Source organism: Hevea brasiliensis, unplaced genomic scaffold (genome assembly GCF_030052815.1).
Source record: "Hevea brasiliensis isolate MT/VB/25A 57/8 unplaced genomic scaffold, ASM3005281v1 Scaf149, whole genome shotgun sequence".
NCBI classification, from domain to species: Eukaryota; Viridiplantae; Streptophyta; class Magnoliopsida; order Malpighiales; family Euphorbiaceae; genus Hevea; species Hevea brasiliensis.
In genome coordinates, this window is record NW_026614640.1 from 121,277 (window position 1) to 139,733 (window position 18,457).

Consider the following 18,457-nt stretch of genomic DNA (forward strand, 5'->3'; position numbering starts at 1 on the left):
TATATTTTAATAAAATTATCAAAATTCATAAAATTACTTACACATTAAAAAAAAAAGAGAAGCCATTTCATTAAAAATGATGAAATTTTCTTTTTGATCATGAAAATATTTTATATTAATTAATTTGCTAAATATCCAAAACATTAGAGTAAAAAAAAAATATTTTTCAAAAAAATATTAAAAAAAAAATGGAGCCTTAATCACCAACCAGCAAATCCAGTAGTAAATTATTATTACGAATAACCTTTTTAATTAGTCTTCTCTTTTTTATTTTTTTATTTTCCCAAAACTTATATATATATATAAATATATATATATATATATATATATATATATATATATATATATATATATATATATATATATATATATATATATATATATATATATATATATATATATTAAGTATCATAGTAGTTGGTGTCACATGAATATCATCATTTTCTACTATGTTCGGCTTATAATGTAAACTGTGACAAACCAAAAAATCCTCTTAAAATAAAAATGAAATAATGGCTCGCTAAAATTGACTCTCTTGTTAATCTCTCATTTGTTTGACCAAAAAAATTAAAAAAAATTGGAAACATTTCCTCCGCTCCAAGCAACAAACAATTATTGATTTTTTTTTTTGTTTAACTTTATAAGCAACAAACAATTATTTATTTATTATTTATCATACCAAATTTAGTTTTGAATATAATTTTTTGAGAAAATAATTTAAAATATAATTGATATAAATAACTCTCATAATTTTTCTTCTTATAATTTCATTATATGTTCATTTAAAAACTTTTTTATAAATTTAATTTTATTTATTAAAATTCTATTAAAAATATTAAATTTTATAAATCTTAAAAGGAAATTAATTAATAAATAATTTTATATTTATGTAAGAAAATACAAAAGTTCATTTTCAAATGGAATGAATTTGATATCAAACATACTACTAGAAAAGACAAAAAAAAAGTACAATTTATTCTTATGAAAAAAAGTTATAATTTAATCCTCTATTTTTTACTAGACATAAATTAATATTTGAGGTATTTTTTTAATTAAAAAATAGTCATTCTATATTAAAATTTATTATAAATGAATTGAGAATTGTAGCAAAATAAATCCATCACATTTGATATTTTATAACAATTTAATTATATAATTTGAATATTTAATTTTTATATTCTCCTATTTATAAATAATAGTTATATTTAAAATTTTCACAATAATTAAAAAAATAATTAAATAGTATCTTAAAAATATTAATAATTTATTTAATTATCCTTTATACAATTACTTTAATATAATTTTCTCTCCCTACTAATATTGAAAAGGATAAAATAAAAAAATAAATAATTTTTCTTGATCTTTTAGATGCAATAGATAATTTTAGATAAAATAAAAAGTTAAATGAAATTATTATTTATGAATGAAGAAAGTATTTAAATTAATTATTTTAATTATGATTAATTAATATAGTTAATTAATGTTAAATTTTAATAAAATGGCTATACAGTTGATATAAATATGCCTTAAATACTAATTTATTTTTTTAAAAAATAAAAAAATTAAATTATCATTTTTATCATATTCAAAGATTAAATTATAAAATAAATAAAAACTACCCTTTAATTGTCTCCCAATGATATCTTTATTTTTGTTTTATTTTTTCTGATCAATGTAAACCAAGACACTTGTCCATCTTAGTAGCCACCAAATACACAAGTTAGCCTCTTGATATTTTTTCCCTCCCTTCACAAAACCTCAAGCTCATATAAGAGAGCTAAACGCTTCTGCAGCTCCTTCATTAGGGTTATCTAATCCAATCTACCATGGAGGGAAAAGCTTTCCTTCGTTCTCTATCCTCTTCCTCTCTTGCTTGCAACAGATTCTTCTTCCCTTGCAGATTTCCTCGCTCTTTCTCTTCCTTCTCCTCTTCTTCATCCTTCTCCGTTCATCGCATTTCCCACCGTCCGATTACCGCTCTTACCAGACGCACCCTCCTTCGCCGCCACTGGAAGGTGTACCCTATAGCTGCCACCTCTTCCTCTTTTCTTCGCTTTAATAAACGCTTCTCCTCTCTCTCCACTTCAGCTGTTGCCGCACAGCCAGCTCCGTCCTCTCCAGGTTCCAGTCTCTGTTTGTTGATTTTCTTCGTTTTTGGCTTCGGTTGAAGAATTGCTTTTTGAGAAAGGAAACATGAATTTCTAACTACAGATTTGAAATTTGTAACATCATGTTATTAATTTCTTCCTTCTTTTGGGGGCTTTGTGATCATATCAATTTTTATTTTAAATTGTTAATTGATATTTGAATTAATAAAAGATTATCGGAAAATGGAAGTATTCAGTTAGGAAGAAGGAAATGTAAATGGCTGCTAATTTGATTCTATGGTCGTTGCAGATGTTGTTAGTGTGCCGGATGAGGTTGCCGAGAAGTTTGGCTTTGAAAAGGTTTCCGAAGAGTTCATTGGGGAGTGTAAATCAAAGGCTGTGCTGTTCAGACATAAGAAGACTGGCGCTGAAGTCATCTCGGTTTCCAACGATGATGAGAATAAAGTTTTCGGCATTGTTTTCCGAACTCCTCCGTAAGTATAGTATCTGTACTTAACTGGGTGTCAGGCGAAGTCTATGGTGAAGTATTACTCTTTCCAGAGGTTGATATGTAGTTGAATTTTGAAGAAGATGGGTGATATAATATTTCATTTTTAACAATAAAAAGGTTATAATGAATTGTCAGATTTGTTTGGCTGTTTGGAGATTAGTAAAATGCTCAAATTGTTTGTTGTGATGAATAGATAAGTTATAATATGATAGGAACTGGACTACTTAGAATATTTGTTATATAAGAGGATTTTCAAGATGAATAAAAGAAACATATGAATGTAGTTTTGTTTTGTGGAACATGTAAAATAAGAACAGAAAATTAGAAAAAAGAAAAATATAGCACTATGGTCAAGGCAGTCCCAATAGAGTTCGCATCGATCCATGTACTCTGTACACTGCATATTTTCCTACTCTAGTCCCGAGAATCCATCTCTTTCCCCTAAAGCTAGCATGTTTCTGCATTCTTGATTCCTTCGATCTGCACCACAAAATGTCCACATTCCAAATTTCTCTAGAGCTACTAACCTCCACCATTCCATAGGCCAAGGACTTTGCGAAGTCAGTAGCTGGCTGATTTTATTACGAAACTAATCATGTGGCAGAATTAAAAACTGCTTTTAGGACACTCACGTGTGGAAGGTTCTAATTCTTCTTTGCCAACTTCTTTTCAAGATTTGTGAACTTTAAGTGATTCTTTACACTTTGACCTTCTATTATTTTCCTTTATAGACTGTTTTTGGTTTATTGTTGAGGAGCTCTCCCTTATAGTCATTTTTTTTGTAATCATGCTAAGTGTCCTTGGCATTTATCAATATAAACAACTGTCAAAAACTAGATATGTGGCAAGAATAATTGCTATGTAAGGCTGAAGATTGGGATAAATAGCCATTTATTAGTTTCTGGCAGAAGACTAGGTTTATTCTTATTACTTCCATGAACTACAGTAGGTTGCTTCCTACCCCCATTTGAAGCAATTTTAGGCCCACAAGAAAATGCTTTGATGGATTAACCAACTGCATTGGTCATCACTAAGTAATTTTTCTTGAAACTAATATAATTTGTGAAGATGATCTAGTCATGTCATGCTTTCTCTGTTTAACTTTAGTAGGTGTTTGTTTTAAATTTTGGATATTGGTGGTGTGCCAATTCTTTTGTATAGCCATTTTCACATTGAAATTGCAGTCAACTGTAAAAAACTGTGGTAAGTTGCTTGCAATGCTAACAAACCATCATTTGTTTAACCGTAAATACCATTTGTAAATTTGCAACTGTAAAATTGGGGAACATATTAGCCTCCTCCATTATTGTCGAATTTTGATGTTCATAACTATTTCTAGAAGTTGTGGAGATTCTGGTTCGTTCAATCTTGGCTTTTGTTCTAGTAGTAGTAGTAGTAGTAGTTGTTGTTGTTGTTGTTACATGTATATGTGCATGCACATGAAAACATATTTGGAGTTGAAGGAATTAACTAGCTTAATCTCATTATCTTCTCTCTGATCCTAACTGCTAATGCTGTAATGCAGCAAGGATTCAACAGGCATTCCACACATATTGGAACACAGTGTATTATGTGGGTCAAGAAAATATCCTTTGAAGGAACCATTTGTTGAGCTGCTGAAAGGCAGCTTAAATACTTTTCTGAATGCATTCACATATCCAGACAGGACTTGCTATCCAGTTGCTTCCACAAATACAAAGGTAATAGCTGTGAAAAGTTTCATGGTTTTACTCCTTCAAATGTGGTACGCTTTTTTTGGATTCAATTTGGACCTTAATGCAAGGCTGTTGTTTTTAAAAACAGGATTTCTACAATTTGGTTGATGTATACCTGGATGCAGTATTCTTCCCTAAATGTGTGGACGACTACCAGACATTTCAACAGGAGGGTTGGCATTTTGAGCTCAACAATCCTTCAGAAGAAATATGTTATAAAGGTTACCATTTTAGCAAATATACTTGGCGACTGGTTGCTTGAAATGGTCAGGTTCCCCATTTCTGATAACTTGTATATATTTTCTTTCCTTCTTTGAGGAGTTTTTCCTCTTCTTAATTTCAGGTGTTGTTTTTAATGAGATGAAGGGTGTTTATTCTCAGCCTGATAATATATTGGGGCGGACTTCTCAACAGGCAATATTTCTTGTTTCTGATTGTTTACTTTATATTTTTCCTGATAACATTAGTGAAATTGTTGAATTATGTTTTATAATATGGGTGCATATTGTCGTAATTTTTTGGTTAATTTCTATGATTTTCATTCGTGATAATTATGGATTGATTCTGACTGAATCAACCTAACTATTCTTCCTCTTGCACTCAAGGTTATTATATTGTTGATGCTAGTCTTTATTGTCTCAAGTGTTTGGACTCCTATAACAATCTGAAATAATTAATATTTTCCTAAACCTATAATGACTTGAAATGAAGGCGTGTTGGACGTAAAGATTCAAATGGCCCTAGTTCGATATTTATTCTGCCAATCATTAGTCTTATAGGAAATGCTTTCGAGGTGAACTTGCGAAGTATTTATTCTTATCTACTATTGGTAACTATTACATGTATATATTTACAGGCACTCTTTCCAGACAATACCTATGGTGTTGATAGTGGAGGTGATCCAAAAGTCATCCCTAAATTGACATTTGAGCAATTTCAGGTCTGTCGCATGCATCAAGTTGCTATTCTTTTTCTAGTTTTTGGGTTTAAAAGTATGAAAGCATAAACTGTGCATACTGCTTTTTATGGTTTTGGATGATTGGAAAGTGAACATTTCTTCTTAATTGGTAAGTCCTAGTGATATTCTGCTTGCTAACTGTTTTTTCACAATTTTCTTTAGTTGATTTTTTTGTAAAATTACGTTGGGGCGTCCTCTACTCACGACGCGCTACATCGGAGCCCGGGCGTAGTGAGAAATATGCAAGGGTGTAGGGCTTTTACCGAAAGCGACGCGCCATGCCGGCGCCCGGGTGTGGTGTTAAGTGAGCAAGGGTTCCCACATCATGGACCGGTGTGGGTAAAGAAATTAGTCTATAGGACAGATAGTAGAACAGATAGTGGAACAAAACACAAGATAGACATAGAAAGCAATAGAAGATATCATAAAAGGAGACCAATTAGGAAGGAGCAGGATAGGAGGAGGATCAGGGTTGGTACTTGGAATGTTGGATCACTTACAGGAAAATTAATGGAGCTTGTGGATACCTTGGAAAGGAGAAGGGTGAATATTGCTTGTATTCAGGAGACTAAATGGGTAGGAGAGAAAAGTAAGGAAGTGGGTAATTCAGGGTACAAATTGTGGTTTACCGGAAAGGAGAGAAACAAGAATGGAGTGGGCATAATCATAGACAGGACATTGAAAGATGCAGTAATAGCTGTGAAAAGAATAGGAGATAGAATTATACTAGTAAAGCTAGTACTAGAAGGAGAAACAATAAATATAGTTAGTGCTTATGCCCCGCAAATAGGACTAGACAGTGAGAGTAAAAAAAGGTTTTGGGAAGATATGGATGATTTAATGCAAAGCATACCGAATGAAGAGAATGTTTTCATTGGTGGAGATTTGAATGGACATGTAGGAAGTGATAGACAAGGTTATGAGAATGTTCATGGAAGTTTTTGTTTTGGCAGTCTAAATGAGGAGGGAAAAAACATCCTGGATTTTGCTATGACATACGACCTAATACTAGCAAATACCTACATTATAAAAAGAGAGTCACATTTAGTGACTTTCAAAAGTGGGCAACATAGAAGCCAAATCGACTTCCTCTTAACCAAGAAGACAAATAGAGCTCTATGCAAGACTTGCAAGGTCATTCCAGGAGAGGCTTTAACAAGTCAACATCGGTTGGTGGTCTTGGATGTCAAGTTTAGGAACAATTCAAGTAAGGTAAGAAGAAATAGTGTAGCTCGAACAAAGTGGTGGGAGTTCAAAGGAGTAAAGCAAGTGAAGTTCAAAAATGAGATTCTCGAGTCTGAAGTATGGAAGCTGGATATGGAGGCCAATGATATCTGGATACAGATGGCATCAAAGATTAGAGAAGTAGTTAGAAAAGTACTTGGAGAGTCTAAAGGACATGGATCACCCTCAAAAGAGAGATGGTGGTGGAATAAGGAAGTACAAAAGGCAGTGAAGAGAAAAAGGGAATGGTATAAGAAATTACCTAAATGTGATAATAATGAGGCATATGAACAGTACAAGATAGCAAAGAAAGAGGCAAAAAGGGCAGTTAGTCAAGCAAGAGCACAGGCTTTTGAAAAGTTATATGAGAAACTTGGAACTAAAGAATGAGAGAAAGATATTTATAGATTAGCAAGGAGGAGAGAAAGGAAATGTCAAGATCTGAATCAAGTTAGGTGCATTAAGGATAAAGAAGGAAAAATGTTGGTGAAAGATGAGGACATTAAAGAAAGATGGAGAAATTATTTTAATGATCTCTTTAATAATAGTTAAAATGGTAATAGCGTGAATATAGACTATAGAACAATAGAAAAGAATGTGAATTATACTAGAAGGATTAGATTTTTAGAAGGAAGCATTTAAGAGAATGAAAGTGGGTAAAGCCGCCTGTGGACCTGATGAAATACCAATTGAAGTGTGGAAGTGTTTGGGAGATATGGGAGTGGCATGGTTAATTAAATTATTTAATAAGATTCTAAACTCAAAGAAAATGCCTGATGAATGGAAGAGGAGTATTTTAGTACCTATTTTTAAAAATAAGGGAGACATACAGAGTTGCTCAAACTATAAGGGGAATTAAACTCATGAGCCATACTATGAAGTTGTGGGAGAGAGTTGTGGAGCATCGACTACGTCATGATACTTCTATCTCTCTCAATCAATTTGGTTTCATGCCCGGTCATTCAACTATGGAAGCAATCTTTCTTATTAGAAGCTTGGTGGAGAAATATAGAGATGTGAAGAAAGATCTACACATGGTTTTTATTGATTTGGAGAAGGCTTATGATAGTGTTCCAAGAGATGTCTTATGGAATGTGTTAGAACAAAAGAGTGTATCTATTAGGTACATACAAGTATTGAAAGATATGTATGAAAGAGCAACTATTATTGTGCGCATAGTGGGAGGGGACAAGAGATTTTCGATCTCAATTGGATTATACCAAGGATCAGTCATAAGCCCTTACCTTTTTACATTAGTTTTAGATGAATTGATGGAATATATACAAGAGAGTATTCCTTGGTGCATATTGTTTGCGGATGATATTGTTCTGATAGATAAGACACGAGAAGGAGTCAATAGAAAGCTAGAGCTTTGGAGAAGTACTCTAGAGTCAAAGGGTTTTAAGTTAAGTAGAACGAAAACAGAATACATGCATTACAAGTTTAGTGAAGGCCAAACTGGTGATAGGGAAGGAGTTAGTTTGAATGGAGTGGTACTGTCCCAAAGTAATCACTTTAAATATCTAGGCTCAGTCCTTCAAGTATATGGGGGATGTGAGGAGGATGTTAGTCATAGGATTAAAGCCGGATGGTTGAAGTGGAGACGTGCCACGGGAGTTTTATGTGATCGTAAAATTCCCAATGAGTTGAAAGAAAAATTTTCTTTGTCTGACCATACGATGGCTATGTTATATGGTAGTGAGTGTTGGGCACTGAAAGAGTCGTATGCGTCTAAGATAAGAGTTGCAGAGATGAGAATGTTAAGGTGGATGAGTGGCCATACTAGACTAGATAAAGTCCGTAATGAGAGTATTAGAGAAAAGGTAGGAGTGGGGTCAATTGAAAATAAGTTGAGAGAAGGGAGATTGAGATGGTTTGTTCATGTGAAGCGTAGACATACGGAGGCTCCAGTTAGACAAGTAGAGCACATTAGGTTAGAGGATAGAAAGAAAAAAAGGGGTAGACCTAAATTAACTTGGAGGAGAGTAGTACAACATAACCTAGAAGCATTACATGTTTCTGAGGATTTAACCCAAAATCGTTTAGAGTGGAGAAAGCGAATCCATATAGCAGATCCCAAATCTTTGGGATAAAGGCTTAGTTGAGTTGAGTTTTGATTTTTTTGTAAAATTAATTTTATGAACTGTTGCATTATTCCTTCATCAGGTTTTAGGGAACTTGTAATGTTTCTTTTGTCTTATAGAGGATTATAATGATACAATTTGTGATTTTATTAGATAGTTTAGGGCAACATATAGCAATTCTTTTTTTTTTCTTTAATTTTTTTTATTCTCAGTAACAAGACCCTTTTGGGACATTATATGTGAATTCCAAAACTCTGGTGCCGAGCACTACTCTTGGAATTATGTAAGGCTCAAGATTCTCTTTACTTTATAAAGGAAAGAAGCGTTAGCAGAAGGAATTAAAAAAAAAGGTGTTAATTTGATAAAATAAGGAAAAAATAAGAGGAAATTGTGATTGGTATTTTTAATTTACTGAAAATTCTGAAATTATTCTCATAATTATAATTTGAAATTGAGTAAATACCTCTTCATTGAATATGGGAATCCAATCTTCTTGTCAATTCTGTCCTGGCATAAGGGGACTTGATCTATTATGTTAGTATGATTTGCAGCCATCAAAACCCAAAAAATGCATCAACCCAATTGGTGGGCAAAAGCTTATAGTTAACCAACAAACTTTGTTTGCTCAAAACAAGTGAAATATATGTAACTGCAATTTATGTGTGATGCTAATAATTAGCCATCTTGCTAACTTGCCTTATGTTGTAATAATAATAATAATAATAATAATAATAATAATAATAATAATAATAATAAAACATCATCTGTTTTTCACGTCTTTATATTATATTAGTTATTAATTGATTAGAGCCCTTCCATGTAAATAGTAAAGACAAACATGTACTTTTTGGTCCATTCAAATGTTTCCCCTCTCCATATGTACTTGTATATGTAACCCAACCAGCCATCCTTTTAACTTTAATCCAAGAATTTGAACAAGAAAAAGACAATAATTATTAAACTTTGGCATATATCTAATAGAGCTATTTGGAATCAGTTGAAGCAGTTCTAAATTTTATGCTTTTATGAATTTTTATATCCAAGTGCAATTATCAATGCGTTAAATGGAACTAATATTCCACAATGTTATATTAAAAATATTGGTCTGCCTTAAATGGAAACTTGATATCAAGAATTAAATTTGATTTAATTTTGAATCTCTATGGTAGAAATCTGCATCGTTCATTCTTTAGTACTATATAAAATTTCTAGGAGAAAGTGATTTACATTATGGCATAAACAAAGGTTGAAGAATATGAGATTGAAGAATCCAACGATTCAAGTCTTGAGCATTCACATGTTGAAGAGCCTTTTTCAGAGCAAGAAATTGATATGACTACACAACCAAAGCTTGAGGAAGATATATTGGGGAATGAAGAAGATTCTATGGAGACATCAATGAAAATTGAAGATCCTATTGAGTTAACGGGCATTTTAACTGTTGTTCTAATTGATTTTATCTTCCTAGATGTTTCTAAGAATATAAAAGCGAGTTCAAACTTCTTCAAGTCATTCTTATTGCTACCGTTCAAGAAGATCCTACTTTGTGTTTTCTTTACTTGGTTCTTGATCCTTCAACACTTTAGAACTCGAGATCGAGTTTTCTCCAACCAAGAGAAAATAATACAGAATAGGAAGTTTAAAATTTTATTTAGGAATTTTAATTATTATAGAACTAGGAAATCTGAAGAGTTTATATTGTTTAGGAATTTTATTATTATTAGGTCTATTATTTCTTAATTTATCTTATTTAGTATTCCTAATTAGAGTTAAATTAGGATTTCTATTCTTAATTTGATTAGAGTTGTAAGCTCTATAAATAGAACTAATTTTCTATTATTCAATAGTTTTGGATTATGATTATTATTGATATTAATGAAATTATTGAGAATTAGTTTTCTCTTCAATGATTGGTTTTTATTTTGTTCTTTGTTCTTGTTTGTTCTACATCAAATAGATTCAAAATAAACATTTTTTAGGAGAAAAAGATCTATATTATAATATGCTTTCAACATATGAATATTATTTTGTTGATTGCTTGAGTTAAATAGGCTTTTGTGGGCTAATTTACTTGTGATCAGTAGACTTTTCACTAAGTTTCATTATGATCACTGAAGAATTTTTCGTTCCATTAAAGTGCTTAATGAAAAAATATAACCTGTTTTCTGGTTTGGATTTGCTGGCATGGCATTTTTACACTATTTTTTACAGTACAAGCTGCTAATGAAAGGTCTACTTGATTGAGGGGCCCACATGACCAAAAGTACACCCCTTTTCTTCTTTCAAAGCTGTGTTACATATCAACCTCAGCTTGAAGAAACCCAAAATCTGAAATGAGAAATCCAAAATCTGAAATGAGAATTGAAATTCTCCTTCTAGGTTCAGAGTTCTTCCTTTCTCTATGAATTCATTTTCCAAAATATCCCAACCTTTGCTTCTTCTCTTGTCCTCTTCAAAACCCTAAACCTATCCTAATCTCTGTAAACCATATATATATCCACAAATTTTTCTCACCATCGTGCTCCAATTCCCGATCCATCCATCACATTTTCGTTTCTCAGTACGCTCCTTTCTCTCTTACCAAACCCTCAATTCTGTGTCTTCTATCCTCTATCACTAAACTTTCTGCAAAAGCCCTAAACGTCAACTTTGTTTCTGACCCCTAGATGTTCTTTCCCTTCAATTCTAATTTGAAAGAAAGACCAATAGAGTTGGATGTAAATGATAGTGGTGTAAGAGATTGAATTTTGGGCAACCTATTGAGTAGAAGTGGATGAAATTGATGATGCAAAGGTGTATTTTGAAGTTGATTGAATAAAAAAATTGTTTGTAGAGATTTTGTGGGAAATAGAGCTTTTAAAGGAGGAGGAAACAGAGCTTTGAAAGGAGTTGTTTTAGTCAAGTGAGTCCTGAGTGAGCAGCTATTGCTGCAAAAAACAGTGTAAAACTGCCATGTCATTGTCTCAAAACCAGAAAACCGATTATATCAAGTCACAATGGTTCAATTGTGACTAATTTTTAATTAAGTGATTTAATGGCACGTAAAATTCTTTAGTGATTATAATGGAATTAGTGAAAAGTTAAATGATCATAGATAAAATTAACCAAAGTTTTTGTTGTCAATTTGTCTACATTTTTTTGCCTGTTTGTGAATTCTAGTAAGGTAGTATATATATATAGGATGGTCACTACCTTATTAATGGAAAAAAAATTGTGTTTTAAGTTATATCCTCTTGATTATAATTAACATACAATTTTCACTTGTTCCTTAACCAAAATTACAGGAATTCCACCGTAAATATTACCATCCCAGCAATGCGAGGATATGGTTTTATGGAGATGATGATCCAGTTGAGCGTTTACGCATCTTGAGTGGTACTAAAAAGCATATTCATATTGATGTATTAATTAAGCAATGTCTGTTTCTCAGTTTCATTTATTTATAAATGTTTTTATACTTTGTCTTGGAGAAATACTCAGATAACATCCTAAATGAAAAAGATTCAAAGCTAAAGTTTCAAAATTGTTTTACCATAGAGGTCATGAGAGTCAAAATGTTAGTTGTCCCTAAGGTTTCGCTAAAATAAATGCCTTATTATTATCGCTGAAATAAATGCCTTGTTATTCTTATTCTTATTATTTTTATTTATTTATTTATTTATTTTATCACAGCTAGTTCAGCTAAAAAAAAAAAAAAAAAGAAACACTCGAACATTTACCAGGATTTTAAATTGTGCTTTCAGCTGTGGTATCATGGTGTAGTGGCCCAACTGAATTGAATGCAATCGCTGCTATAAATTTATCAATAAATTAGCAGAATCACTCAAGTAAATAGTTTAATGAGATTTAAACTAAATATGTAGCTTATCAATGCTTCCAACACATGACTAACCTATTACCTGAATATCTATGTGTGTGTAAACCTACAAGAGATAACTAAATATGAAGCATCGATTTTGCATGTTATGCTAATTCTAATAATTTATACCTAAAATTGTAAAAAAAAAAAATTCAAATGCATCATAATTTTGTAGATCAAGTAAATATTTAGTTAATCTAGCAAATAATGACAATAGGAATAGAATGAGTGATAGACGGTATGAACTATAAAAAAGTTCAAAATTTTAGTTTATAGAATATAGAACCTTTGATATATGGTGGGATGATAAGATTCTATTGGAAATCTGGTACCAAATGGGATTTTGATGTGAATAACCAACTTGTGGAAGGCTTGAGTGTGTACATGAAGCAAAAAAGTCAGGTGGAATGTGGTTTTTGGAGGTTACTGTTGACACATCCAAAAGACGAGTTTGACAATACTAGAATGGCCATAATGGGTGGTTATATGTACCTGAAAAGCCCTGTATTCATGCATCATGCCTATACTGCACTGCTTTGATTTCACCAGGGTGTAATTCATTATTGGCTGGGAAAATCCATTACACAAGGTTTGATATATTATATGTTGGCTCTTGTCCAAATCCTGTATTTTAATATTTACATTTTAGGTGTCTAACTAAATATGTTGCTATATTGTCTTATTATCTGCTTTGTTTCATCTTTTATTTATTTTAGGCCTAAAAAAAATAAAGAAAGAAAAAAGATGATTGGTGCTTTCTACATTGTGTCTGGATCTTTTATCTTCATTGATTTGGGTTACATACTTCTGTTAGAGATACAAGTGTATCCTGTCTGAATTTTATCCAAAATTTTTATTAGCTTCTCATTGAAAATGCACAATTATGGAACCCATACTTTACTGGAAAGGAGTTAATGTCGCGTGTATTTCACTCCTAGAGCATATATGATTGGCATTGAGAATCCCTTGTGGCAGTAGTCTTTTGATTTAGCAGTCACATGTTTTAGATTTTAGAAGGTAGAGTTCATGCCATATCATTTCCTTTTCAATACAATATGGACCCTGCAACTCCTACTTGGTGTCCAAGAAGTTACAGTGGAATTTGGATGAAGGCCTAATAAATACAACCATATTACTAACTAAATTATTTGGCCTAAATTGATAAAATTAAATCAACTGGTTTTAATTATGACTAAAGTGTCAAATAGCAAGTTTATGTTTTTGCATATTAATCTTATTCTTATGTTGCAGCATCTTATATAAACTCTCTCTCTCTCTCTCTCTCTCTCTCTCTCTCTCTCTCAGAGTATCTGGATGTGTTTAATGCTAGTTCAGCTCCAAATGAGTCAAAGATTGAACTGCAAAAGCTTTTCCCTGAGCCAGTCAGGATTGTTGAGAAATATCCTGCTGGTGAAGGGGGTGATTTAAAAAAGAAGCATATGGTATGCCTTAATTGGTTGCTTTCTGAAAAACCCTTAGACTTGGAAACTGAGCTTACACTTGGGTTTTTGGATCATCTTATGTTGGGAACTCCTGCTTCTCCCTTGAGGAAAATCTTGCTGGAAAGTGGCCTGGGAGATGCCATTGTTGGTGGTGGGATTGAAGATGAGCTGCTACAGCCCCAATTTAGTATTGGATTGAAGGGTGTTTCTGAAGAAGACATTCACAAGGTAGAAGAATTAATCATGAGTACGCTTAAGAAATTATCTGAGGAAGGATTTGAGACAGATGCTGTTGAGGCATCCATGAATACAATTGAGTTCTCTCTCAGGGAAAACAACACTGGCTCATTTCCTCGAGGCTTATCATTGATGCTTCGATCCATTGTAAGTTATGCGCTTCCCCCCTTCTTTCAAAAATATGCATAACTTTATTTATTTTCTTATAGGCTTAATGCCTTTTTGTTTGGGCAGGGTAAGTGGATATATGATAGGGATCCCTTTGAACCTTTAAAATATGAGAAACCTTTGAAGGCCCTCAAAGCTAGAATAGCAGAGGAAGGTTCTAAAGCTGTTTTTTCTCCTCTAATTGAGAAATTCATCTTGAACAATCCTCATCGAGTAACTGTAGAAATGCGGGTAAGCAGTTTAGACTGAGAGTTTACAACCTATATATGTTTGCTACCTGCATATTAAATTTATCAGATGACAATGGGCATTGTCCTAGTTCAGCCTGATCCAGAAAAAGCTACTTGTGATGAGGCTGCTGAGAGAGAAATCTTGGAGAAATTGAAAGCTAGCATGACAGAAGAAGATCTTGCTGAGCTTGCACGTGCAACACAGGAACTAAGATTGAAGCAGGAAACTCCTGATCCACCAGAAGCTTTGAAAACTGTGCCAAGTCTATCTCTTAAGGATATTCCTAAAGAACCTATACATGTTCCTACAGAGGTTGATATGCTCAATATTCTGTGCTTGACTGTCTGACAAATAACAATTTCGAGTGAAAACTTTACTAAGCATTTGTATGCCATATCTAGGTTGGGGATATCCATGGAGTGAAAGTCTTGCGGCATAACCTCTTCACTAATGATGTCCTTTATGCTGAAGTTGTATTTAATATGAGATCACTGAAGCAGGAACTTCTTCCTTTAATGCCACTTTTCTGGTGAGTTGTTTTCTTAAAGATTATTAAAGATTTTGATCGTCATTTTTGTTATATCTCTAACTCTTATTCTTAAATCCTCATTTGTAAGCTTAATTTTTTTTGGTTGAGTGTTTTTCTTGGCATAGTATTGGAACTTCTTTGACCATTTAATAAGTAGTCCAATGTTCAAATTTGGGTTCATGGTTTGCTTGTACCTGTCCATACTTCAATCCCAGATCCCAGTGGGCTTTTTCTTGGTCCTTCTGCTGTCTCAAATTTGAATAGAAGATGTTCAAGTAAAACTGCACTTAGAACAAAGATCTGGAACTAACATATTGATGTAGTAGTAGTCAAGGAAAACTAAATTTGGCAACTATTTTGATTTAATTTTTTATTGTAAAATTAAGAAGTTTAGAATTTCTATTATTTGGGAAATTTAATTAGTAATTAGTATTTTTATCATTTAGGAATATTAAAGAGTTTTTTTCTTACTTAGTATTGGCTTAATTTTTACCTATTTTGGGATTCCTAATCCTAGTAGTAGTAGGATTAATATTAGTCTATAAATACCTTTATTAACTTGGGTATTTTTCTAGAGCTTATTTTGATTATTATTGACAATTAAGAAATAATAAGAATTTCGAGAATTATATACCTTTTCCCTAGGAGTGTTCTTGGTTCTAAATCACATATGGTCATTCTTTATTTGGTATGATAAATTTTTGGAATCTACATGAATCTGATTCTACTCTAGATTTTTCAGCATAAGATACTGGACTTGCGAATGCCATCTGTATATTAAAAAAAAAAAAGCATATAACCCATTAAGTAACAGGATCTTAAGGAGCCAATTTGTTGATTTCCATTTAATATCTGTGAATGTGGATTCACAATGAAACACTGGTGTGTTGTCCTTTAATGCTGTAGAAAGAGATGATTCTCCTTAATTTCAATTAATCTGTACATGGGTATATATATACAATTGATTCCTATAATTGTGTTCTACTAATTAGGAAGAAATTCTAAATAAGAAATCCTAAATAGGAATACAGAATACAGAATATACAAAGAAATAATATAGTGATTGACTTTCCATAACACTCCCCCTCAAGTTAGAGCGTAGATGTTAATCATGTCCAACTTGTTACAAATGTAGTCAATCCTAGCTCCATTCAGAGCTTTTGTAAAAATATCTCTTAACTGCTCTCCAGTTTTGATGTGTTCTGTTGAGATGATCTGTTGTTGAATCTTTTCATGAATAAAGTGACAATCAATCTCAATATGTTTGGTCCGCTCATGAAACACCGGATTAGAAGCAATATGGAGAGCAGCTTGATTATCACACCACAATTTCGCAGGCAGGGAGGTCTTAAAACCTATCTCATCTAGTAATTGAAGTATCTACATTACCTCACATACTGATTGTGCCATGGCTCTGTATTCGGATTTAGCACTAGATCGAGAAACTACACTATGCTTCTTGCTTCTCCAAGACACCAAATTTCCTCCAACAAAAACGCAATATCCAGTAGTTGACCTCCTGTCAGCCTTAGATCCATCCCAGTCGGCATATGAAAAACATTCAACATTCAAATGCCCATGATTACCATATAACAAACCTCTTCCTGGAGCACCCTTCAGATAACACAAGATTTTTCCCAAGGTTTCCCCATGAGCAACAGTTGGGGAAGACATAAATTGACTTACCACACTAACGGCATAAGCAATATCAGGACGAGTGACTGTAAGGTAGTTCAAGTTTCCTACCAATCTCCTGTATCTCTCTGGATCTTCAAACAACTCACTATCCCCTGCTAACGGTTGTAAATTTGGAGTCATTGGTGCACTACAAGGCTTAGCAACTAATTTTTCTGTCTTTGTCAATAAATCGAGGACATATTTTCTTTGAGACAAGAAAATACCCTTCTTACTTCTCATAACTTCAATACCCAAGAAATACTTTAACAATCCCAAGTCTTTGGTCTGAAACTGGGTTTGGAAGAAGGTTTTAAGAGATGAAATACCTGCAGAGTCACTCCCAGTGATGACAATGTCATCCACATAGACTACCAGGAGAATTAGACCAGCCTCAGATTGCCTATAAAATACTGAGTGATCACACTTACTCTTTTGCATACCAAATTCCTGTATTGCTTCACTAAATTTTCAAAACCAGGCCCTAGGACTTTGTTTCAAGCCGTAAAGAGACTTTCGAAGCCTACAAACTTTACCCAACCTCTTGAGCAACAAACCCAGGTGGTTGCTCCATATACACCTCCTCCTGAAGATCACCGTGAAGGAAAGCATTCTTGATATCCAATTGGTGCAGGGGCCAATCATATATAGCTGCTAAAGAGATAAACAAGCGACCGGAAGTAAGTTTAGCTACAGGAGAAAAAAGTGTCAGAGTAGTCAACCCCATATGTCTGAGCATATCCTTTTACTATAAGGCGTGCTTTTAACCTAGCTACAGAACCATTAGGATTTACCTTTACTGTAAATACCCATTTGCAACCAATAGCTTTCTTACCAGTGGGCAAAGGCAACAGTTCCTATATACCATTAGCATCTAAAGCCTCCATTTTCTCTTTCATAGCAGCACACCAGCCAGGATGAGACAATGCCTCACCAACAGTATTAGGGATAGGAACAAAGTCTAAAGAAGTAACAAAACACCGAGAACAAGAAGACAATTGATTATAAGAAACAAAAGAAGAGATAGGGTAAGTACATGAACGTTTACCTTTACGAAGAGCAATGGGTAAGTCTAGATCAGAATCATGATCAATATGAGGTACAGGATCTCCCAACGAAGTAGCTGGTGGAAGATCTGAGTCAGGAATCTCTAATCTCTTGGAATAAACATGAACAATGGGAGGTCGAGTAGGTCTAGAGACAGAAGGATCAGGCTGTGGGAGAGGACTAGACATTGGTTGGACAGTATATATTAAGAGATCATCCTCCTCCCCCCTGACTCTCATACACAGATGGAGGAAAAAATGGAGTGGACTCAAAAAAATGTGACATCTGTAGAAACAAGATAACGATTAAGAGTAGAAGAGAAACAACGGTACCCTTTTTGGAGCCGGGAGTACCCAAGAAAGACACATTTGAGAGACTTTGGATCCAATTTAGTAATCTGTGGACGAACATCACGCACAAAACAGGTACAACAAAAAATACGGGGTTCAACAGGGAACAAAGATTTTGTAGGAAACAAAGCAATATATGAAATATCCCCATTAAGGACAGAAGACGACATACGATTGATAAAAAAATATGCCGTAGAAACTGCATCCGCCCAAAAGTGTCTAGGAACTTTCATCTGAAAAAGAAGAGCATGAGTTACCTCAAGAAGATGCCGATTTTTTCTTTCGGTCACGCCATTTTGGGATGGGGTATCCACACAGGAAGACTGATGAAGAATGCCATT

General features: G+C 33.3%; 1 protein-coding gene across 1 annotated transcript; it reads left to right on the plus strand.

The window, feature by feature from the left end:
- Window positions 1-1,820: 1,820 nt before the first annotated feature.
- On the plus strand, window positions 1,821-15,049 carry LOC131176517 (presequence protease 1, chloroplastic/mitochondrial-like). The gene is made up of 11 exons (XM_058141564.1): window positions 1,821-2,121; window positions 2,398-2,581; window positions 4,124-4,298; window positions 4,402-4,534; window positions 4,657-4,727; window positions 5,170-5,253; window positions 11,864-11,954; window positions 13,744-14,264; window positions 14,352-14,516; window positions 14,610-14,828; window positions 14,918-15,049. Exons 1-11 carry the CDS (start codon window positions 1,827-1,829, stop codon window positions 15,047-15,049), a joined length of 2,070 nt encoding a protein of 689 aa, XP_057997547.1. The 5' UTR covers window positions 1,821-1,826.
- Window positions 15,050-18,457: the final 3,408 nt, after the last annotated feature.